The sequence below is a fragment of the Chelon labrosus genome (assembly GCF_963514085.1).
Source record: "Chelon labrosus genome assembly, chromosome: 11".
In the NCBI taxonomy this organism is placed as follows: domain Eukaryota; kingdom Metazoa; phylum Chordata; class Actinopteri; order Mugiliformes; family Mugilidae; genus Chelon; species Chelon labrosus.
The window spans coordinates 18434618-18460518 of NC_140344.1; the positions used below are offsets into that span (position 1 = coordinate 18434618).

Here is a 25901-nt window from a genome sequence, read left to right on the forward strand (position 1 = left end):
AGAACTGCACTTGAGTTGAGTTTGTGAAAAACTAAAGTAAACTTTACACAGATAAAGCTGTTGTCTTTGTTTTTACATAACAAGTATTGTGCCACCTTTTTGTATATAAAATGTGCCCATCCATATGTGGGTGTGTGAGATAAAAAGGTTGAGAGGAAGGTTAGATCCCTAAGCTGCGCTGTGTTTAATTTGGATGAAAACGATGAGAACAGAATTGCTGCAGGTTTCAGGGTCACAATAAAATCACATGAAGATTTAATACTACCAACTCTGTAAACAAGAAACTCTGATTGTTTTAGAGCTGAGGCTGTACAAACAGTTATGAGAAACAACTCGTAATAGGCGACCTTGATATCTTAAACAGAATCAGAAATACTTTATTGATCCACGGACTTCAGGTAATACCTTAATATCTCCTTTAGGTGTTTTTATGGAGAAAAATAAACATTGCGTTCTGATAGACTGAATGACTTTTTAAACTGAACTCAATGCATCACTTAATCACAAAAAAATATATATCACAGATATAGTATCATAATTTCAGAGCATCACCAAAATTTACTGGATACTTGATACAACTGTGCTCCCTGGCTTTTTAAGTATGAGAGATATTGACAGATATTACCCAACAAAACCTGCTTAAAGAAATTGAAAGAACTTCGTATTTTATTCGCAATGGCAAGAAATTAAGGTTCATGATGCTGAGGTGTTGGAATAATGAGGCTACAGTATACTTAAACATTTCAGTAAACACAGAATTATACTATCAGCAGTGACAGCTTGCAGTTTATTCAACTCTCAATTTACTTCTAAACCAGAAGTGGATTGTACACATAATTACCTGTGTCCATTTTTCCATCCTGAGCAGCGGGTCCGTCCGGTATTACACTCTTCACTTGCAGGAACTCATCGGGCTCGTCGCCTCCTATAATTGTGAAGCCAAATCCCATGTTGCTCTTCTGCAGGCCGGTCGACAGGAAGGTGCCCTTCAGCTGGGTAGGGTCCCTCGTAAACAATGGCTTCTCTGCAATCAGAAAAACATTCTGTTTGTGGCTTGATCTATCGTATACTCAGTCTACCTTTTGTACATTTTCTTCTTTAAGCCAAAACACCAATCAAGTTACATTTTCCTGAAAACTGACCCCTTGAAGAAATACAGTTTTCACTCAGAAGCAGTACATATTGTACTGGTCTAGTATGTCTTCACAAGCGTGCCTGAAATAGGCCCACTAGGGGCCTCAGGGTGAGCGTGTACTCTGTCCCCCGCACTGCCAGTGATCTCCATTCGACCCTGTACATTCTGACATTGTGCATCTGCCCCATCGAATACTCATGAAACTGCCTACTCTATGAGGTAAGTCAGGAAAACAGTGAGAAAATGCACAATATTCAATAAAGACAATGTGTCGTCGGACAGCAAACGATGGCCTCAAGACCAAAGCCATGTAGTATGCATATTCTTTCTGCAGTCATGGCATTTTAATATTTGTACAACTGTGTGACTATGTCAGCATGTTTTCATGTAAGTACAGCACACTGCGTAGTCTTGTACCTCTATATATTGTGGGTAGCGGTAGAGCAGAGAGTCCCTGGCTCTGCATCTGCCTCTGCTGCTCCAGACGTCTCTTGGCCTCCAGGACTGGGTTCTCAAACTGAGTCCTTCGATTGATGTGACTGAAAAGATAGAAGATTATCACATTCGAGGACAGAAATGCCGCAGTTCGGCATTTAGAAATACCAAAGCATTTGTCCTACAATTTTCTCATGAACCAAACGTAAGAGTTCATTCATAGGAATATTGGCTTTTGTTTTTTTTTACTATACTGACATATTTAAATGCTTCTCAGTTGAATGACTCTCTGTTAAAGGAAAGCGTTAATAGTCCCACTGAGAATCAACATATGCGAGTATGTACGTACTCATACTTAGTACACATGTAAAGTGGTAGCGGGTAAGAATGATGGTACAATGGTAAACATGGATTTGCAGTGACCCAAAATAAAGCTTTACCAAAGTTGGAAACATTTACCAAGCTGAAGAACTGGGTATGCCATATATCTAATGAGGTCAAGGACCAAACCTGAAATGGACACGTTAAAGAAAGAAAAACCCACGGTGGTCACTGAAATAACTTGAAATTTACAGAAAGTTTACTAATGAAAATCAGTCATTGCTTTTGAGTTGTGGTTCAACAAACAAACTAATGAAACTGACCTGGACAAAAATGACGGTACCCCTAAAAGAAAATAATTTGACCACAGAGGCATGTTAAACTAAGGTGTGTCCTGTAATAAACAGGTGACTTCAAACTTGTAATCATTCAGTAGTCACTGTGCTGTTTGGTATAATGGTGTGTACTACACTGAACATGGAGCACAGAAAGCGAAGAAACTAAATCCTAGACAAGTGTTAAAGGTATTATTACTTTTGTCTGTTTGAAGTTATTTCAGTGACCACCATCTTTCTTTCTTTAACGTAAGGGTACCAACAATTTTGTCCACATCCGTAAGATGCTGACACTGAACCGCTAATATTTCTGATGCGCCGTATGACTAGTACCAGACAGATATTTGCTGACATGAAATTGTCCTTTGCTGGCACTTTACACTAACTGGCCACTTTATTAAGTACACTAGTGTCAAGTTTAACAATTGCATTCTAATGTAACAGTCCTGCACTAAATCGTAGCTTCATGAAGGTTATGATATGTAGCATTTGTTTAAAATAACTGAGAGAGCTGTTGATTCAACTGTGTTTTCATGTCTGATGCTGTAGTTTGAAGCACTATTGATTTCTATAGTGTTGTACCAACACATGTTTCTCATAATTCTGACAACCCCATTTTAGTCATTGGGCTAGGGTTATAATAGTAATAATTCTAGATAATAGAAACACCTTTTGGGTTGAAGTACAATTTAACAGCACCACAACACAAGACCTGTTTCAACATATCAATCATGAAGCTAAGATTTAGTGCAGAGCTGTTTTGTTAGGGTATATCACTGCATTGTAAATCTTAAATTTGGCAAGACATTATGTTTTATGAAGTTTCCTTTGTATTGAATGTAAAACATAATTGCTCAAGTAATTTGCACCTACAGTGAAACGTTATGACTCAGTAAGTTTAAAAATATACTACATTTAAAAAATAATTTAAGCAGCAGGTTACCAATGTTTAAGGTTTGGCCCGGAGCAAAACTGAAATGCACTGCCACATAAAAGAGTACCTAGAAAGAAATATATTGTTTGTAATATTACACATTAAAGCAGTGAGTATTTAAACAGCGTTTATAAGCAAGTTTTATCTCAGGACGGTCCTTACTGACCAGATTTTTACTGTTCTTAATCAAATAAGTGGCAATATATGACAAAGAAAAGAGAATTTAGTCATTTATAATCCATAACGAGCCAATGTAAACCATGGAGATGCATTTCCTGTTTTACTACACGGTGAGTTATCCAAGCCAACATGGAAACTTACTCGACGTAGTAGCTGCCGTAGATGGGGTCATCTATCTTCTCCCAGCCATAGGGCAGCTCTGAGAGGAGGAAGAAACCAGACAAGGGAAATGAAGTCAGTTTATGCTGAGAGCAGAAGAAGGAAGGTAGACACTAAATTGAACTGCTGAGGGGAGACGACATGAATCTCAGTGCTCACAGCTAGACGCTTTCAAAGTGCTCCTTTAATAGACAGACAACACTTCGATCTGCAGTGGTGGCTTCTTCATGGAGACACGAATCACAACAAAGACATCAATACAAAGCAGAGCGGAAGGAAAAGATTTAAATCATCTGACACATTTCATCCTGCCCTCTCTTTCTTTCTTTCTCCTCCCTTTATTGCGTGCACAAATCCTTCAAGGCGAAATACCTTCACCGTACTTCGTGTCTGTCTCTTTTTTTTTCATTTACCCACCCACTTTTTTTCGCCTTGGATGGCTTCCATGGCTGTTGTGTTAATTGTCTCCTCCTCTCCCTCCTCTGGTTCTTCGTTCCCTCCTCACTTCATCCATCCCTTTGTTGATTTATCTTTCCTCTCTCCGTTGCAAAGGAACTGGGTCAAGGCACCGCTAAACTTCATATACACTGCGCCCTAGTCTCCCAATTCACTTAAAACTTTCCACTGATGCGCACACATACACGTACATACAACATACAGTGTGTCGTAATGAGCTGCCTCTGCCGGTGTTTGCAAAATTCAAGATGTTTCGGTTTTTCAGCTTTATCACTCAGCCTTCATTAAGGTACACATAGTCCCCGACACTGTTCGCCTGCCCAAGCTGTTTCCCTCCCACTCATATTATATATATATATAAAATATAGTGTTTCTGATTAATATTCATCAGCAAGTGTTCTTGAAAGGTTGATGTTCCTCTCTTAAATTAATTCATCCTCATGTCTTGTATTAAAGAGTATAATTCATGACTATATAATAAAGCAAACCTGCCAAACGTAGCGGGATACTAGTGTCATACAGATTGGAAAAGAGGACAAATACTCCAACAGTGAGTCATCTGGTACTTTGTTTGACCCTGAGCTTATTACTGAATCACAAATACATGCACACATATGCACATATATTCACAAAGCAGAACTGACAAGTTTTGCGGTAGGAAGAGGAGCACTGGGGGATGTGAATGTAATCAAAGTGAAACAAAGTGGGAATAGGGACTGGTGAGAATAGGCCGGCTGTTGCATTTGCATAGAAAAGGTGTGTGGTGACGGCAGGTGAGGTGGGTGAGTTTGGATGTGATGATTCTGCTCTGTCCGATCTGGTACAGTTCAATGCGTACTCATCTCAGCCCACTGACCTGACCGAATCCAACACAGGATTTAGTATCTAAGCACAGTAGTAGCCAAAGTGGGTTTCTAAACAATTATAGATCACATCAAATGCCTCGACTGATCTGTAATTGTTTAAATGTCTGATGTCTTGTGTATAAATACAGTAACATTTTGTATTTTAGAAATGTTGCTTCAGCTGACAAATTTATTTTGTAGAAAAACATGCCAGTAGCTCAAATTTCTATACACTTCTGTAAAGGAATGACTATATAAATAACTGTTAATACTGGTATTAATAAAATTGTCACTAAATAAATACAGTATATATCGATGTGAATATAGTTAAAACACTCGTTTCAACACGTGTACAACACATGTTCGTCCTGGGAAACCTTTGATCCCGATATTCATGTGGATGTTACTAAGACACCTGCCAGAAACCCCCACCCCATAGCAATGACACTTTAAAACAGCAGCAAGCATCCAAGACAATGCGCACTTCCACACAATAAAAACTGCTCAGGAGCATCTCTAAAAACATGAAAAATAGCCCAAGGTGTTGACCTAACCTCTAAATTCCCCAGATCCCAAACTGATTGAGCATCTGCTGGATGCGCCTGAACAAACCTGATCCAGAGAGACCCCTCCCCTGAACCCAAATACTCCCACTACCAGCGTCTAGGTGCCAAACATCGTCCATTCCCCTACACAATATTAGGCAAGTGGTTATAATGTTGTGTTCAGACAACAGTCTGGGTTGTATTAACACAACTGACATCATGGAAACTATTTGGAAAACAACATGTTATATTTGAGACTCGCTCACTGGCACACACACACACATACACACACAAATCCCCAGTCCTATTATTTTTACAATTATCCGGTCTGCACGACACGGATACTGTGGCATCATCCCCTCACGCTGTAATGTAATTATGAACAGATCTGTGATTTTGATATCAATAATCCACGTGTGAATGTACAGTATGTGTCAGAGTGTCTACGTGTGTCCCAGCTGCTGAGCAAGCTGACTGTGCAGCCCAAGGTGAAACGGGCGCTCGTCTCAATTATCCTTGCTCTGCTTTAACAGTTTGCTCAAACTGCCCGCGCTGACATTACCTCGAATGACCCATCTCATCTTCGCTGTGAAAAAGTCAAATGGAACCATACTTCAAACCACCTTAAATTCCCTACCACCCTGTCCCTGAGCCACCTTAAATGTCGGCCTAACTCATCCACTAGTCGCTTGCCCTCCCCCTAAAGTGAAAGGGAGACAGTTTCCATGGAAACCAGCAGTGGAAGTCTTTTTTTTTTTTTTTCGCCTGAGCTGAGGGCTCTGTCTTGTCTCTATTTCCTGCGTGCGAGAGAGAGAGAGAGAGAGCGAGAGAGAAAAAGAGAGAGAGAGAGTGTTTGTGTGTTTTAATGCATTCGTATGAGTCTATATTTGCAGTGTGTGTGAGTGTGCAGTGTGTATTAAACGGCTGAATGGTGTTGGCATGTCTCAATGAGTGGAAGCGTCATTGTCTCTGACGCTATATCAAATACATCATCATGTGTGGGGCTCACTTGTGTGTTCGAGGGCTTGTTTGTGTGTTTGTGTGTGTGTGTGCACTGGTGTCTCTTTTGACATACAGTCTAATTGTGATTCCTCTGCATTAGATGACTCATCTCCCCTCTCACATAACGAGTCCCTGACCAACAGAAGACATGAAGACAGACACTGACTCATAGCAAAAAGATTAAACTCATGAACTCAAGAATAAACTCCAACAAAAAAAAAATCAACCTTCGAGGTCACTTCCTTACAGCGCTGCAACAAATGATTATTGTATTGAATTAGTTTTGCAATTAGTTGATTATTTGTTCTGCAGTGTCAGAAAACAGTAAAAATGGCAAAACAAAATGATTTGTTTTGTCTAATCAACAGCTCAAACAAGTATAGTTTACAAAATGAAAAGCGGGAAAACATGAATTTGCATTTTAGCTTGAACAAAACATTCATAAGTATCAGGGGCTTTGCAAGGCTGTGCTACATGCTAACATGCTGATTTAACCAAATTTATCATCTCAGCATAGCAAGCTAGCATGCTAAGATTAGCTTATCAGCACAATATACAGCACAGGCTAACATCATTAGTTTTGCAGGTAATTAGTCATTCAGAAAAATGGTGATGATGTTGGATGAAAAGAGGATTATAGGAAAGAAATCCCTCAAATATTATTCAACTTAGTTATATTACTTCTTTTCTGAATGACTTTATAGCTTTAACTACTGTTGAGTCTAGATCTGGAGTGGCATAGTAAAATATGTATTATTGTAGATATAAAATCAAGCTATCAACACAGAAACAAATACAACAGTGAAAACAGAAAAAAATGAATGGAAGAAAGTGAAAAGGTCCTAGTCCAGACATGTCTGGGTGTAATAACAGTGATGTAACTCAGAGGTAACACTTTTAGCATCACTGACAGACAGCAGATGTCTGTGCTTCAATACTCATCATATGCAAACCATCCCCCATCTTCATTTTTCTCTCTTTTCTCTCTCGTTTACTCTTTTCAAGAAGAACAACTAGCAGGGCTCCCTCTGCTCATCACCATTACTTCTTCAAACTCATTTGTTATACTTCTCATTTTCATCCTCTCAGTCTAGTCCCTTATTGTGTCATAGTTCTTTCTCCACTGATTGCAGACAAGGGTTTTGACACTGTGACGTCAATCTCAGTGAGGATTCCTGTCTCCAAACTACTATAAACAGCACATTGTCGTCAATAGCGCTGGTATTACTTTGAAACTGATGGTGAGACTGAGCGCATATCAAAGGCAGAATGGAAACCAACTCCTGCCGTGATTTGAAGCTTGTCCTGCTCTGTTCTTGCCTCCTCTGAGCGAGGGAAGAGATATAGGGCTTATGTTATGCAACAAAAAAAAAAAAACCTCACTGACAAAAAGACTGTGAGACAACCAGATCTATGGTGACAAGCCTTTGAACTCTGGGAGTCAGCCACAGCATATAGATACATTACATAGCACACGAAGGTTGTACGTACGCGCAAACACATCAACAACAAAAAAGCGTCTCCTCAAACTCTCCCGAAACCCAGCATGGGAGCGAAAGCAGCCTGAGAGGCTGAGCGAGGGGAAAGGGAATAGTGAATGAGGCTGTGAAATGCTAGAGGAAAGTGGAGCAAAAAGACCAGACATGCATTAGATTGAAGCAACGGAAAGGGAATAACAAGAGGAAAATGGCACTGATGAAAGTACGTCTGCATGTTTGTCTGCTTCCTGCCAGAGGCTGTGGGTAATCCTTCAGGCGGAGGGGTAGTTTAAAACAGCACCACCTCTTCCTGATTTATTGTTTTACTCGCTCTCCTTGCATAATTTGACAACCTCACATCCATAAATATTTTTTCATTTGAAAACTAACCGTGTATCCAGAAATGCGGGCAAAAATGGACAATTGCCTTTGAACTGTCACACGGTTCACAGTGGGTCCTAGAAAGTTTAAAACCTAGAGAAACCGGCATAGAACAAAGAGCTGCAGGACACCAGAGTGATCGTTAAAAGAAAATAATAACATGATGACTAATTTAAAGCTGGATCTGTTATCTGAATGGCTGCTGAGCTCTTTGTACTGAAGAATAATATTTCCTGACATCTGAAACTCATTTCTGAAAGACATGAATTCAAAGGTGCTGTGAGAGGATGTGTCATCCAGGACCTTAACAACCGTTCTGCTAACAGCCTTTGATTCAAACAAAGGCTACAATCCCATCAGCCTCAGCTGGACTTTGTGTTTAGTATTAGTGCAAACGTTAAGCATGCTAACTGGCTAAGATGGTGAACGTTATGTGCCTATTTCAGCATTTAACTGCAGAGCCGCTAGCAGGGTTTGTAGCACAAAAAAAAAAATTGTCTTCATAATTGTTAAATGCAAAGGAACGTATTTCTTTGTGACACTGCAATAAAAGAAACCGTTAATGAACAGTTGAACTGAAACACAGACGCTAGTAAAACAGCAGCCATCCATCAGATTTCACTTGAAGAGAAACAGGTAACATAAACAGAGTTAAATCAAGAAATGGCATTAAAAATAGAAAAAAAAAACACTGAGCATTGCAGTTTAAGTGACGGAAACTTTGCTTCTGAATACAGCTCAGCTCTACCAAGACAAAGCCGAAGAATGTCTGTCATGTTTGTCAAAAGGGTTTGGGAATTGATAACAGGCGTGTGTGTGTGTGTAGAGTAAGAACCAGTTTGTGCAGAGCTGAGTGGGGATATTAGAATTCCTGTCACAGTCTGGCCCTTTACTGGGCAGAGCAAGAGAGATAGAGACAGAGAGAGAGAGAGACGGGGGGGGGGGACGAAGGTGGGAAGAGAAGCGATAGAGGAGGAAAATTGAGGAGAGGTAGATTGAAAGGGAGAGAGAGAGGTGTGAGGTGAGGAAGAGCGGAGAGGTGAGGAGAAGATTGAAGGGATGGAGAACAGAGGAGAGATAGAGAAGGAATTGATTCAGATCTCGCTCGGGTGGATCACATCACAAACTAATTCGCTGACCAAAGGCTGTGACAGGAGCAGGGATGTAAGATCACCTTATTGTTACATATCTGATTACACTGAACCACCACTTTACTAACATCTGCACCGGTCTCTGCCTTATTTCTCCCACTAAAACCTTTGTTGATGGCTTCTCTTCACACACCTTCACCTTGATTCAAACTCCTGGATGCTGACAAATCTCACACTCAAAGAAAACACCAAAGTCAACAATAAAATAATCCCATTTGCAAGTACTGTTTGTGTGCTCTAGGACTGGCATACTGCAGCTTACCACCCACTCCATTAGTTTTACTCCATTTGCTAAAAATAACAGCGAAACCAATGTTTTAGGAAATTGGCTTTAAAAAGATAAACAAAATAAAACTACAATTAAATTAGTTTTTTTTTTTAAAAATGATAACATTGCTGGTACAAATAAGTAGCTGAACTTTGCAGACTGGGAGAGGGGGTTGTTAAAAAACGGAGAGAAAGACTAGAATACACATGTTTTTTAGATGCTTGAGATGCCATAGCATTTTTTAGATAAATATATAATCCCAGTTTTTGAGAGATAAGGTCTGATTCACACATTTACAGCTGGAGTTTTTTTTTTCAGGTCCTTTTTAATACATAAAATATGTAATAATAATAAAAAAAACTAATTAGACTGGGTGCCACATTTCAACCAATTCTCTGAGTTAGATGTAGTTAAGGTAGCTAAAGTACACAGTCCAGCTCTCCCTGGAAATGATGTAACATAAAATTTCCACTACAGTCCGGCTTAGGGCTGTGACACACCAAGCAGACGGTTGGCTATTTTCCGGTGATGGGTCTTAGTTCGCATCTATACCCCGGCTTCTCTGGTGTGCCCCAAAATGTTGGCACCAGTCACCTTTTCAGCTGATTCCTCACATTGAATTGCCGGTGGAACAAAATGGTGATCAGCTTGGAGAACCAGTCCATGAGAATTTAACGGCTTCTAGGACTCAAGTCCGACTTCCTCATTTGTCAGTGTTCGGGGAGGTGTTAATGAGGAGTGATGGCTGACACCTGGGATGATGTGATTGTTAACCTATACAGTATAGGTGTCTGAGCAGTCTCTCTCTGTCTGTCTCTCTATCTCTCTCTAGCACTCACTCACTCACACTACAGACATGACTGATTTACTGACTGCATATCAATAAAATAAATCTACTTGTGTGGCCTCCACATTTTGTCCTTTCTTATTAGCCAGGTCGTGACAAGAAGGAAAACGTTAGAGATCAAAGTAAACCAAAAAAAATACAGTTCAAAGGGCACACAGAGGGCTTTACTAATTTCTAGTTTCATCATTGTATGTTCACAACTACCTGATCATCTAGAATAAATGAAATCAGCATCATTCAACTGTACGACAGCTTGTAGTTGTTCCAAGCTTTCCAGCCTTACAGCTAATAGCTAGTAGCTCTTCCTGTCACTGTAATCATTTGTTAGCTGTAGGCCTCTGATGTCAGTTTGGTGATTGTGTACCTTAACCCAGTTCAAAACAGTCAGGTAAAAAAAAAATAATAATAATAATAATAATCATGTCGTCATTAAATACATGAGGGATTGACATTCATGTCCCCACACAGTCTCCACCATTGCTGGCTCTGTTGTTTGCTTTTAATGTTGAGTGCAGTAAAGAAGCAAATGAACTTCTTCCGCCATTTATAAAGCTAATGGAAGTTTTTATCATTCTACACAGGAAAACATTTATTTTCCATCGTTCCATAATGCTTCTGTAAACCAGCAATCTTGTAAGCAATGCATCTTTGATGGGGCTTGCTTGTATGCCCCTCTAATACAATCACTTAATTTATTCAGTACGCGAGTGAACTCTGGGACCAGCGGCAGACTAACGATCATCTCAAACAGCCGAGTATTTCTGTGCTCTTTGTGAACAGTAGGTTTGGAACAGACAACACAAGTGCACAAAGAGCAGGAAATGAAGAAACAACACACAAACAAAACGGCCAAAGATGAGCTTGACTCAGATGAACTTAAGCTAAAGCTTACAAGAGAACAACAAAGGTTGTTTAGACTCACCGTCCTCCCTGCATTCCTCTGGTGGTTTTGCTTTCTTCGCAAGCCGAGGATCGAGCCATGATGTAGTTTTGGTGTTATGACTAGAGAAGAAGAAAGAGACGTGTAGATGAAGGGAATACCAAGAGGAAACAGAGGTGCAAACACAGGTCACAGACAGACTGACAGCCAGGATAAGAGAATGACTTATATGTGTGTGTGTGTGGGAAAGAGGAACAAGATGATTTCTAAGGGAAGTAAATGGCCATTAATTCACTAATTAGCATTCAGTCACTAATTATTGAGGGTGAGATGGGAAGGTAAAAGTCTATGTGTATGTGTGTGTGGGTGTGTGTCGCATCTGATTAGTAGCACAAAGTCAAATCAATTATTCAACAGAGGCCAGAGCTATAAAGTTTACACACGGCCATACATAAACCATGATTTTAAAGTAGGGGCACTTTAAGAGGTGCATTGCACTGGATTTGTTTCTAACCATTATTATATTATAAATAAAACACTTGTCACAGCAGTGGATGCAAAATAATACTCTTTTTTGAGAGGTAAATATACTCTCTCGCTCTCTCTCTCTCTAATATAACAGTCCTGCATTAGAGCCTCCCTTCTAGGTCTAGGTAAACTGGATAGAATTAAACACAAAAGATTACTCCACTGACTAAAATGGGGTTGTCAAAATAATAGAAACATGTGTCGATACAACACAATACAAATCAATATTACTACAAACCGCAGCCTCCAAAATGAAAACACAGATGAATCAACAGCTCTCTGAGTTATACTAAACAAATGCTGAACATCATAACCTTCATAAATTTAAGATTCACTACAGGACGGTTATTAGAATGCATTTGTTTTCACTAGTGTACCTAATGAACTGGCAAGGGTGTGTATATTAATATTTAGCAAGAGGTTGTCTCTTACTCGATGAAGTAAACTTCGCCCTTCTCAGTGTAGGCCATTTCCCAGTTGTCGGGCAGAGGACCCAGCTCCTCCTCATCTGCATCTGGAACTTTGGTGGGGGATTTAGAGGGAGATTTTGAGCACTCCTCTCCTTCGGTTGGGGGCTCAGCGGTGGCTGGGGCCTGGATGGACGCTTCAACAGCAACCTCCCCAGAGGCATCTGTGCTCTTGTCCTCATGTTCACTTGACTCTGTGGGCCGAACACACACACACAGTTATTCTCACATACACACATGCAGACCTGAATGCCCACTACATGCGCCATGCATGATGAGTCAGAGCCAAGCGACTGCAGAGCTATGAACCCCCAGGAGAGAGAGTTGGGGGGGGGGGGGGAGTTGGAGTCCGAGGACAATGAGCATGAAGAGAAAACAACACAGGGATGTCAGAATTTGAGAAACAAGAGAAAGACAGAGACTTTAGGGGTCAGAGACGGAGTCACAATCACGAGCAAAGGTTTTTGGACTATGGACATAATTCTATAATATTCCTACTGGGACTTTAAGAGGCACAGGAAGAGATACAATTACAAAACAAACAAGCATTTTCAAGGTATTAACAAATCTGACATTCACAATTATTATAAAAAAAGACTGACTCTATGTTCTGTATCTTTACCCAGACCTTGTAACAGTGGTCGGCAAAGCTCTTTGGTGAATTTCTTCCAATTGTAGGTAAGAAGGGACTTTGCCCAGACACTTAAATCAAGTAGGAAAGCATTTCAAGTTTTGCTGTGTTGTCAGAAACGCACTGGTGAGAAATTACTGAGGTATTATAGTACAGTTTGTTTTTTCTGTTACAGTAAAAATAACAATCACATGACAGTAAGAGAACAAGCCAGAATGAATATGACATGCTGCAACAACACACTCTACAACGAGAGATGGGGGAAGGAGAAGAGAGGGCAGCGGGGACAGAACCACAGAGACTAAGAAACAGCAAGAGGTCAGAAGGATGAGGATGGCAGAGGAGAGGAAGACAGAGAGGAGAGTTGGGGTATTATTAGAAACAAGGACAAAGGCCAGTGGCAGAAAGACAGTGGAGAGACAGAGAAATGAGAGGACAGAGAGACGGGAGCTGAAGCCAAAATGAGACTGCGGCCAGTGACAAACAGTGGAGACATTAAGGTGCCCTTGTGCAGTCTGTTACATAAAGTTACTGAGAACCTGTGCAGCTCACACTCATGACAGCAAAGACTGCAATAACAGGTCAGGGTAAAGTTTGTTGAAGACATGAAACTATACTAAAGGAGAAAAGAGACTTGATTTTTACCTTAGGGGCAAATAAGAAGCGCTGGTGACAATTGCTATGACAGCTGGTTTGTTTCTCTGGTTTGAGTCACTCATACCAGTGAGACAACAATAAATAACCCAGAGGACAGTCCAGAACTTTAAGTCAGATGTTAAAACGTCTTTATGGTCACAGCAGTCGTGAAACAGACCATGTGTGAATCTAATTTCTGTCATGAGTGGATGAAAAATGTGGTATTAAAATATCAAAACATGAAAATCATGTTTTTTTTTTCTTCTGTCACATCCTACAGTACCTGGTGTGATGGCCACCCCGTTGCCATTGACAACCGGACTCTCCTCTTCCTCCTCCTCAGGCGGCTCCAGGCTGGCGCGTTGCTCCATGTTGCTGACTGACTGGTTCCTCTTTCTCTTGCCCTGGGCGCTTGGCCGGGCTCCGGGCAGCAGGGCCTCACTCACATTCAGAGGAGGGGCTGCCGGGGACGGCTCCGCTGGAGGTTTCGGAGTGCCGTAGAAGTTATCTGAGGGCAGACAGGCACAGCCCAACTTGTGTTAGAGGCCGCATGTACGATCTCAGGTGATGTAACACACAGTCTGGCAGGCAGTGCGGAGGTCCACCGCTTGTGGGCTGATTTGGCTTTGAAGCAGACCGTTGCCTTTCAGCATATAACACATAGCTGTCTGAGCAGAGTGCAATCACTTCTGTGTGCTGGAATCATGACTGGATTATGAATTTTTTGTTGTCTCCTGAAATATAACAAGGATGCCAACACAGTACACTGGGAAAAAATAAACCCTGTTTTCATAATCAACCTTCTTTACTTCTCCATCCTAACACTTATGAAGAAGACCAAAAAAACATGCAAGTCAATGTCACCAATGTGCTGATATTTCTTTTGACTTTTATATCTAGAAGCCTTTTCTAACTCTATCATCCAGTGGTGAAGAGGAGGCACTCTAGGCATCTTTCAGTTAACTTCATTCATTACTAGATCATTATTTCCAGTTCACCAAGATTTAAAAAACATTGTTTTTTAAAATATCACATGATGCAAGGTCAAGATTTTCCAGATTTGTCAACTTGTCCAGACCTTCTAGTTTGCCTTGTGTGTTGGGTCACTTTAACTCTATGCAACCGTGATACAAACTATATGGCTGCAGCTAATTACTAAAAGTGTTTTATTACCTTTTGCTGAATAAAAATAAGAAAGCTGAGTTCTTTTATGTCTGGTCAACGTGGGCTTTGAGTTTTGTTTTAATGGTTAGATCCATATTTAGGAAGAATAAGATCTTAATTTTCATGGTATTTCTAGGATTAAATACATATATTTCTTTTTTCTTCATTGCCACTGTGCTAAATTACCTGACTCACTAGTTTACAGACTTGCAAAGCCCAAACCAGCTGTCTGTTCTTTTTAATTGAGCTGACTCTTCCAAAACTACAACTGTTGCTTTGGACAGACATGGGAAAGAGTGTTTAGAGAATGATTATTACACAGTTAGTGGGAGGAACAACATATTAGTTAAAGTTGGGGTGAGTTTTAATAATAGCCACAAGCTTCCTCAACAGCAGGCAGTGTCCTTAATGGTTTCGGGGGAGATTTCGGCAACTCCTTAAATGGAAAACTCCAAATATAAACATGTCCCCAAGGACGGACCGTGTCCCCTTTTAAGACAAGATAGTGTTTTGGTAGTTAAGGAAAGCCTGTCCCTGTGCTTTCTCTGCATAATGACGCTTTTAGAGCATAATGATAGCTATGTTTCTCTGTTATGTTGTAACTAGTATGTTTACATTTTTTTATATAAATGATTGGTTTGATAAGGTGTCTAAAGGTTGTATTCAGTTCATATTTGGAGACATTTGCATGTGTATAATTCAGAATTGCAAATACTTGCTTTTCTTAAGGTATATCATCCTATGTAATCCTCCATCAATTATAAGGAGCAGCCCTAAAAATATGTCTTGTTGTAGGGACACACCAAACTATCAGTCAGTGAATGTAACGTCACCTCATGTCACCTGAGTCTTCCCAAAAAGTCTCACTTTGAACACACCACAAAGACTACGGCCAGCTAGCATGTAAGATCTGTACCTGCGTGAAAGGAAAAAATTATTTTGGGGGAAATCAGAAAGAATCATGCTGATCAGTCGGTCTACAATAATTAACTCCATGATGTTCATGCTGCTGTAAAAATATCACATGAAGCTTGTAAAATGTTTAGATGAATTAAAGATGTAAAAGGAGCAGATCCTTCTGTGTGCCCTTTCAACTTTGTTTCATTTACTTGTTTCTCTTCTCATACACTGGTTCTTTCAGCTGAACAGACAATCAAAGAGAGATCTCTCTCAACGACTCATTCATTTTGCAGACGATTCAAGATGCTGAATCGTCTGGAAGATTGGAGACAGGGGTCCGATTCGTGCCAACAGTGCATGACACAGCGCCAAAGCTAGAGCCGCAGACGCTCACCGATGATCCAACAATGTAAAACGGCCGACTGCCAGCTTGCTGTGTCACGGCCCTGCTTTAATTTCCAGCAGGTCAGATTACTGAAAAGATCTTCCCTATGCTGCTGCTGAGTCATAACTCCAAGAAAAGTGCACACATGACACAGCTTTCAGGTTTCTGCACTGTCTTTAAAGTACTGCTGAAGATGTCATATTTAATTACTGTCACTAAAGAGTTCAAACAAACGTCCAGATGATATTAGACTTTAACCACCTTTAAATCCAGGTTAAAAACACATATGTTGCACCTTAAATACTTAATGTGCCCTCCTTTGGGTATGTTTTTGTTTCTAACATAACACTTCTCTCATTTAAGCAATTTTATGTTTTTTTTTGTGTTTTTTTAAAGCACTTTGATTTGCTATTGTATTTTAAATGTACCTATAAACTGCCTATGATTGTCCCATTTACATGACAGTGAATCGGTCCTGATTTTCTAGGTTTTGTCTGTTTGATGGCAAAAGTAGGAACATGATTCAAACCAACAAACAGAAATAGCACCGGATGTCTGTCATTACACACCCACCCTAATGTTTCTGACTGTATACAAAAAAACAAGAAGAATACTGCTCTCTTTTAGACATTTCTGTGATTTCTTATTAATATACATACTGTATATATAAATAAGTGAGTGTGAGTGAGATGCATAGATGTTATATTTTAAAATTCCTATAAAAGCAAAGAGTCGTGGGGTTATTAAAAAGAAGACAGTGAAGGCAATGAGAAGAGAACTGCTGAGCAAAGAAGAAGGAAGGCGGCAGAAATAAATAAAAAAAAAACAAAAAAATGAAAGGAGGATCTGAACTAAAACGTCCACAGACATCAGTTTGCTCTCATCACAGCAGGAGGTGGATGGATATTACAAACAAATCTATTACAGCCACCTTAATAAGCACACTTAGCCCTGCTGCTTCGCAGACAGAATTATCACATCCTGTCAAAAATGTAAATGTGTGCACACAGGCACATGTAAACAAAGACCACAAACATGAAACTGCATAAGCAGCAAGCGCCCACCTGTGACAGCTTAAAAAGACAACCTGAAGAGACGCTTTGGAGAACACAAAGCATCCCGAGATAAGTTTAGGCCAGAAACCACACTGGTTTTAAAAAGGAAATATTCCCCTGATCTTGAATGCCTGGGACGCCTGAAGGCATCTTGGCTTTTGTACAGTTCAATATCCACCTTCAGCCATGACTCATCCTACATCATCACATACATATGTAAGCTCTTTTGTGCACAAAGTCTTGTACACACTAACATTCACACCCACAAGTAATACAATTACTTTTTCCCCCACACTATCTGTCAGATGAACTCCCTTCTAGGCCAAAAACTTAATTTCCTATTTTTTCAGTCTCATGGAAAAACAATTTGAAACATTTTTTTTTTTTGCCTCTACTTAAACACAAGACAAACTATGATTCCGTTTCCTTTCATAAAACTATCCACTTTACCCCTGTAAATATGATTACGGTATAACATCAACAGAAGACACATGGGATCGGCTATTTAACAATAACATGCACATTCTACTTCTACAAAATACTGTCTGCTGGGTGGTTTATACTTTGGATAATTCAGCATCTTAAAAAACATGAGGTGAAGTAAATGGATGTCTCTGTGGATAAAAGCTTCTGTCGCCTCATCCCGGCAGTTTTTGTGATATGGGGTGAAACTGGAAGGTGAGGCAGCCAGCTGCTTTTTAGTTGTGTTTTTGAATTGGGACAGAAGCTGAATCCTGAGACACACTTGATCAATTACATCGTTGTGCGTCTAGCTCAGATACGGGCACAATCTATCATGCTGCCACTTTTGGTTCAAACTAAGCTTTTAGACAGCATAGTGGTCTGATCAAAGTCGTACTTTGCCAAACAAAGACATTGTGTGTTACAGTGACAAAGATCCCAGGCGAGGGCATCTCCAGTGAAAGCTTACATTGCTGTCACAACTCTAATGCTCGTGTAGTTAGACAGACAGAAATGGAAGCAAGAACACTCACTTGCCAGTTCATTAAGTGCACCAGTGAAAACGATTGCATCCTAATACAGTGCAGCATTTATCACTGCACAATAACATTTCAATTAATCCAATTATAAATTAATTTACAAACAAATGACTTCAATATATCAATCACCCCAGTGTGACTTCTAAATTTACGTCCTGTCTTTCGTTGCTTCTTCTCCTCTTCTCTTATATTAATATGCATCACAAAAAGAGCTGCAGCACCTCCAGTGCAGCCACCCAGAAAGAGACAACTTTCCCCAGTGGGCATAAGTAAACTCTGCTGTAGACACACACAACGGTGACACACACACACACACACACATGCAAAACGGGAACAGACACATATATGTGCCCATAATCCATGCACGCGCACATTCACACACAGAAGTTGTGTAAAAGTGTGGTCAGCCGCACATGCTTACAAAAATTGCTTCTAGGCAAATGAACCAGCAAATCCCCCATCTGTAGATGTATCCCTGTGTAGCAAAGATGAGATGCACAGACTTGACATGACTTGGAAATGGCATTCGTCCAGCTCACATATACACACACTGACATAAGCAACCAGCCGTTCAATAGGCTCAAGAGAAAGCTCTAATACAAATCGGTGTCAAAGACTCATTTTGTTTACTTGACCTGTGTATGAGAGCATCACCTGACACATCCGGTTAATCAAGTAAAGATAAACAGAGTCCCAAAAGAAGACAGAATAAATATAAAAATAGCAAAATACCTCTACTGAAACATACAGACCCATTTTTACTCCCCAAGCACCTGCACTGGTCTCGCAGACAGAACATTTCCTGCACAGCTCCCACAGCTCACCTTCATAGGTTCCACTCTCTAGCAGGGCTCCACTTTGCTCCAGTTCCATAAAACGCTCCACACTCACAAAGTTGTAGTCCACCCCTGGCACCTCCCCCTCCTTAGGCTGCCTGGTGGTACCTGCAGAACCCGGGAGGAAGAGAAAAAGAGAGGTCATTCAAGCCAAATAGGGCACTTGAGAAGAAAAGGCAGGAAGGCAGAGAAAGAACTCAGAAAAAGGGCTGGACAGAGAAAAAGACGGCAGATTTGAGGCTACAAAGTGTACGAGAGGAAGTAGGAGGGCGAAGGGAAATGGAACAGAAGAGGCTGATGGAGGAGTCATCACTTGTGATAGCCAAATCCATTCACACAAATGTGCATGAGTGACAGTGAGAGACAGCTAGAGAGGAACAGGGAAAGCAAGCTCGAACAGCAAACCACCGTCATTCAGTCCCTTCAAGACCATCTGGTGCTGCTTTAGTAATGAGTGAATCAATATGGTAGTTTTATCCAGCATAACTCAAACCTCCTTACACAGCACACAATACCGTGCCGATTGGATTATTGTCGAAACAGCAGGAATGCAGAGGCACCACATTACCATGCGGCAATTAGAGCCTTCCTGCATCAACGCTCTGGAGATCTCCATCAGGGCTGCGGCGGCGAGACTCGGCTGTGTGATGGCAGCAATGGGAGTTTTGAGTTTAATGAGGTGCTGTGTTTGTGTCTCTGCCAAGTGGACTTTAAGCTCAGGCTCAGTGAAGTCTGCTGGTGTTGATCCCTGCTTTCTATCGATCATGCCTGAAAACAGTCATTGGTGTGGTGTGAAGAGGGAGCCCACTCTCTGAGCTCCTCCCAGGACACAGGCCCACATGGTTACCAGCTAAGTCGGATTGATCCGGTCAAGCAGTTGCCAGAAAGTGTAAGATTTGTGATCCAATGGCCCAAGTGAACTAATCTGTAAATGTGATCAGGAGCTCTGACATGGTTGCGAAAATGCTGAGGTATGAATGGAGGGTATAAAACACTTGCTAGCATCATAGCAGAAGTGTGAGCTGTGGGAGATTAAAACAGCAGGTGGATGATGTGCTGTGCTCTCACATGTGGCACACACACAGAGAGTGAGAGGGGACTGCAGCATCCTCAAACTTCCCCAGAGTGTGATATCTTAATCATTAGATCTCTATTGATCGTCTGTCACCACTTTACTCCTGTAGTGCATCTACTGAACATGCTCAACTGTATTTACTTCACTACTGGGAGCAAAGAAGGAAGCTTAGCAACGCCTAATGAGCAAGCAAGTGATACGCAGGCCATAAGACATCCACGGTTTGTGTATAAAACTGTCCAACGTTGCCATACTGTGTACTGACTAGGTGTGTTTCCACTCGTCTCAGTCAATACACACATGTAGACACTCACAGACTGTTTGTCTATATGACTCTAAATCAGGGTTGTCAAACTCATTTTAGTTCAGGGGCTGCATACAGCTCAATGTGATCTAAGTGGGCCGGACCAGAAACATTATAGTACAATAACCAATAAATAATTACAACTCCAAATGTTTCCCTTTGTTTTAGTACAAAGAAGTACATCATGAAAATTCTTACATTTACTGAGCTATCCTTTTACGAAACATTTATGAACCTGGAATGTCTTTAAAAATAAAAAAAGTGCAATTTTTATTTCTGTCTGCCGTTCAGTTATGGATGTTGTGTTCTGTTCACTACTCTTACTATAACAGAGGACAAATTAGGAAGAGCAGTTACTTTTGTAGCACTCTGTTCTCTTATTTTACAGCTATTCTGAGTAATCACTCTTTGCATGAGAGGTGAGCGGATGACGGGTCTACTAGAGTATTAAATTTGATTCTTTGGTTCTTTCTAGGGTGCAGAGACCTGGTTAGCTTCATATACAGCTATGCTGCACATGAGAGCTCAGCCTCCCATGCATTAACAAAACCACTGTGGCAACATAGATCCCTTCTCGTTAAAAGGAAATACATTATGACAAATATACTTCGAGAAGTATATCTGAACATTTATTTTTGACCAGGTGGTCCCCACCTTTGAATTTAACATCAATTAAGTCCATCAATTAAGTCAACTAGTCTATGGCACTGAACAGTTGGCGCACACGCATGTTGGAGCTCATCTGAATCCAGTTCACAGTGTCTAAACAGCACTCACAGTGCCTGGGATGCAGAAGGCTGTTAGATATAATTTGGCAAAACCCTCCCTCAGCAGTGTCCTGTCACTGTGGTGAAGAAAAACGTCCTCGGGCTCTGTCCATGTTCATAAGCATCCAGTAGGTTCTCAGCAGCTTGGTGCAACAAGTGTTTCCCAAACACAAGTCTCTCATACTGCTAGCACGAGGAGCTAACTAGCAACAGTCCACAGTGTGGTAACGGTTTAGCATCAATTAAGTAGAATTCAGACGGAAAAAGACTCCCACTGAGCTCCGTCTTTTGTCCTCTCGGTTCCACCCACCTGGAAACCTGGTAGGTTAACTTGAACATCACTAATTGGCTAATTAAATAAATTGACACTTGTCCATACCATTAACGCCACAAGACTATGGTGCGTTCAGGAACCATGTTGAATGTAGGACATTCCATATACTTAATGAACCTTCCCAAATACTAGTCGTCTTCTATATAATTTCCACATTTTGCACTTTGCAAATTCATGCCACGGCCAGATTAGATCCTCTGGTGGGCCAGTTTTAGCCCGCAGGCCTTATGTTTGACATCCCTGCTCTAAATGGTCGTAAAGTTCCCATGTGCCAGCAGTAATCCCCTCTCCAAGCTGATCACAGCTCAGCAGGACACTGTAAATCCACCACACCACAGGTATGAGTGTGTGTTTGTATGTGTGTGTCTCTCTGTGTGACTGAATCCCATTATCTGATGTACTCTGACTCTGATCAACACTCAGCTGAATATGTTGTGAATGGCTGCAACACTTATTAAGAGCGCTAAACTGCTCATTATATTTAACTATTATTATGGATTTAACTGACACCACAGTCAGAAGATGAAGATGTGTCTGTACATTACCCTCGAACAGAAGTTTAAGTTTAGAACATAAGATTTGTTTTTGACCTGTACATGGATGAATAGTTTTCTGATATAAACCAAGGCGGGCCTCAGTGAGTTAATGCAGCGTTTCCTAAAGGGGTTTTGTAAGACTATGGCTGGTGGGGAAAGTGGAGGTTGGAGGTCAGGTTTTCCTTGCAGGCTGTTCTCATCTGGCTGCAAGATCTATAGTGGTGTTGGGAGTAATTTTGAAGGACGAAAATGCACTTACGTACGGTATGTATATTTGTAAGAGAAAAGCAAACTGCCATTCATCAACACGTATATACAGGTCCAACAAAAAAACAAAACATTACTGCTTTTTCTTGATTGTTTTGTCTAGACTGTATTATGTAATGATCCCCCAAAACAACCAAGTAAATACGAGCTTTCTAGTTTTGCCCAATGTCAGAAGTATCGATTTAAGTACTGATTTTTCAAGCTATAGTTTATATGTTGTATATTCTGGATCGGAAGGAGTTGCTTCATCTCTTTTCCAACCCTGTCCTTATATTTAACACCAAATCTCCAGAAAGATAGTGTATATTGAAAGGTTATTTGACTATTTTGGCTATGCTCCAAGGCATTTCACAGACCTTAACATTGAGACGCAGTCTAAAACTTACTGTGCATTATAGACTAAAACGTCTTGAAGCAGCCATCTACTGCATGTGTAGTGTAGCTCTGAACACCGCAGCAGCTCAGCCAGCCAGGCGGGGCCAGTCGCCTTCTGCTGGGTACAGCTATTGATCTGTAAGATCAGAATGAAATTATTCTGCTGCCCACACCAGAGAAGGCAGAGCCTGCTGGAATACTGATGACCCGCTGATGGCCTTCTCCCACGGCTTCCTTCACTGGACACGCCAAGCAGGCAGAGACAGAGAGAGACAGAGACGCAGGGAGAGAGCGTTTGTTGGATCTGAGCTGGGAATATCGATCCACTATCTGGCTTTGAGATAGGCAGATAGGGAGACTGTCCCTCAATTTTCCTTTCCTTCCTTTTCACACATTTGTGCTCAGAGTGGTTTAGCACATTACTTGCTCTTCCTCCTCACTATCTGCTCTTCCTCCTCCCTCCCACTGCGTCTAAATACCTGTGAAGCAGACCTTTTTATTAAAAAGAACATTGTTCTCAGAAAAATCTATACTCTGTTCCTTCTGCTCCCGTTGCTACCTTCCTCTATCTTCATCTATCTTTAAATTTAGCGAAGTTCCTTTTTCTTATCCTTGAAAACGCCCAGGTAGAAGCCAAAAATGATAAAAATACTATTTATTATTGATGGACTCTTGTGGATCGAGGCTGAAATGTCTTCAGTTCAGTTCAAGGGATTTTCTCTTTATGGCTTTTGTACACAGTCGCACAAACAGTGCTTTAATAAATGAGCTGAACAAAGCAGGACAAACTGCACAGGTGCAGAATGTACAGAGAGAAGGCAGTAACGCTCAAGCAGCACTGCTGTTGACTATTGATTGGATGTCATGCTCTCGCTAATAAAGGATAAAGTCAACTGTGAGCCAAAAAGGGTCTTTGCATTGAAATCAGCCAGTGTAGCCAAACCTCTCAGAGGTGACGCTGCGAGTAGCAGTATGAGCGGCGCAGAGATTTATGGCTTAAATGACTTAAATCTATAAAAGCAAAGAAAAGCTCTGGAGCTGCCACTTTAGGGGGGGTGAAGACAGTTTCTGCCTTAAACCACGTCGACTGAGCGCTACAGAGTATTTTCACATTGGTAGAAGAGAGTGAAAGAGAGAGAGATTACGTAGAAACATAACAAGGAAAGTCCATTTGGAGCTAAAGCTAAAAAAGCTGATATACTGAAATAACTCAGCTGGGTGTCAGATGATAAGAGGACAAAGGCCTTTGCTAAATAATACAGCAGCAGAAGAGTGGCAAGCAGAGAAAAGCGGAAAGAGGCAGCAACAGAGAAGGAGACAGCGAGAAGGTCTGATTGGCTAACCTCGCGACGCATCCACAGCAGCCTGCAAGTGTGTTTGAGAATACGCACATGTATTAATACAAATGTTTGTGTAATTAGACAGGAAGTCACCGAGAGGGAGAAGCAGAGCTAAAAATAGAAGACAGATAGGCTGATTATCATAATAAAGGGTGGGGGAAGGTGGTCAAATGATACGGTCTCTCAGTGTGAGTATGTGTGGGAACAAGGAGGTATGTGGGTGCGAAGGGAGGGGCGGCATATGTGTCTTTCATATTAATAGCTAATACTTTAATCTATAGGCACAGAGCTACAGATATCTCTGTATTCTCCAGAGCTTTGAGACTTGTTTTATAAATACTGCTACACTATTTGTAATGCGTTTGTCATTATAATACATGCAACAGTTGCACAGTAATTGGACTAAACAACAAACCCGGGTGAGTGAAACTGGATACGCATGGTCCCAGTTGAGCCTCTAGCTCTGTGTCTCTATGCGGATATATACCGATTGTGTTTGTCTCACAAACCCCTCTTGGTTTCTGCGTCTCATCCATCACAGCCACCAGCCGCCTGCCTTGGGAGTTGAGTGAATTTCTTACGAGACTGATGTAACACCAAATCTAACGGCAACTAAAAATACTCTCTGAAAGGTGAACAGGCATGACACGCTTTCACAGTAATCCCCAAACGGACTTGATAAGGGGGATTCACAAGGGTACAGATGTGCTAGCATACCTGTCTCCTGGGTATAATGTATTCAACCAGACATTTATCGTCTAAATGGGCATCTGTTCAACTTAATTGGCACGTGCTGCGTTTGTTTTTTTACCTTTTTGACCCTGCTGGATGGTTTGATAGATCTATTAAGAAACAAGCATACTGTGGAGCAGAGCACACACAATTCCTGATTCCAGCAAAGACACAAAGGTATCCAACTATTCCCAGTATTTAACACTAAAATCTATGAAGGCTTGCATGAGAATTAAGATTTTCCTATTCAATTTAGCTGTGCAGCTATAAAAATGTAATCTAATTCTGAAGTTAGCCGAGGGGGAATTTAAAGGGAACATTAGGTTTGAAGACACCATCTTGCAACGGTATAAACAAAAAATACAGACAGTCACAGTCACAGTGTCCTGAAAAAACCCTGAACTTGTTTACCCAGAATACTTTCCAACACAGAGAAAGCAGAGCAACACAGCAGCAAGAGAGCAGAGAGGAGTGTCAGGACTGTCTGAATCTGCTGGTTTTCTCACTCATGCTCTCTATACAGCTGTCTTTCTAGCCATCCATCCATCTCTTTATGTATCCATCTATCCATCTTTTCAAATTGGCCTCCGCCATTATCCTTTCCCTTTCTCTAGGTCCTCCTGGTTCCAATTTACCTCATCGCTCTTCCATCCATTTGTTCCTCTGTGCTCTCTGTCCCTATTACACCCTCTGTCTTTTTTAATCCATTCCCCCTTCCCTTCATTATCCACCTCTCTTCTTTTGACTCTCCTTCAAGCTCTGTCTCGTACTTTTGTCTCATGTGTCAAATTCTCACTCATCCCCCTCCTCCTCCTCCGTTCTCCTTCCCGGTTGGCAGATGTGAAGTGTGACAGCAGGTCTATAGGAGAGGTATGATTGAGCACACACACACACAGTCATCCTTATTTACACTACAAAGCCCAGGCTACAGATGCAGCGACACAACATGGCAACACTCTGACAGGAGCGTCTGCTACCACGACAACACATCAGTGCCTGGCAACGCGGACTTGCCATGGTAACAAGCAGCAACATCTACATGAGCTGTACAAAAATAATATTTATGTCGGATATGACACACCATTTTGCATGCACAGCCGTTTTAGTGGTTACAGTCTCAGAGGTCCTCATCCCGAGCCTTTTTTGCTCGGCAGAGCTGCTGGTTTGTACTCGTCACTGACTCACACTTCATCAATCAATTACTGTCACAGCCTGG

General features: G+C 41.1%; 1 protein-coding gene across 1 annotated transcript in view; it reads right to left on the reverse strand.

Annotated features, from left to right (window-relative positions):
* magi2b (membrane associated guanylate kinase, WW and PDZ domain containing 2b) overlaps window positions 1-25901 on the reverse strand; it is a 74893-nt gene that overhangs the window by 19080 nt on the left and 29912 nt on the right. Inside the window, exons 3-9 of the mRNA XM_084555695.1 lie at window positions 18944-19063; window positions 13898-14122; window positions 12313-12541; window positions 11395-11474; window positions 3482-3539; window positions 1553-1674; window positions 842-1024 (exon numbers count right to left, since the gene is read on the reverse strand). Of these exons, the coding sequence (XP_084411821.1) occupies window positions 842-1024; window positions 1553-1674; window positions 3482-3539; window positions 11395-11474; window positions 12313-12541; window positions 13898-14122; window positions 18944-19063 (1017 nt within the window). The remainder of the gene's footprint in view (window positions 1-841; window positions 1025-1552; window positions 1675-3481; window positions 3540-11394; window positions 11475-12312; window positions 12542-13897; window positions 14123-18943; window positions 19064-25901) is intronic.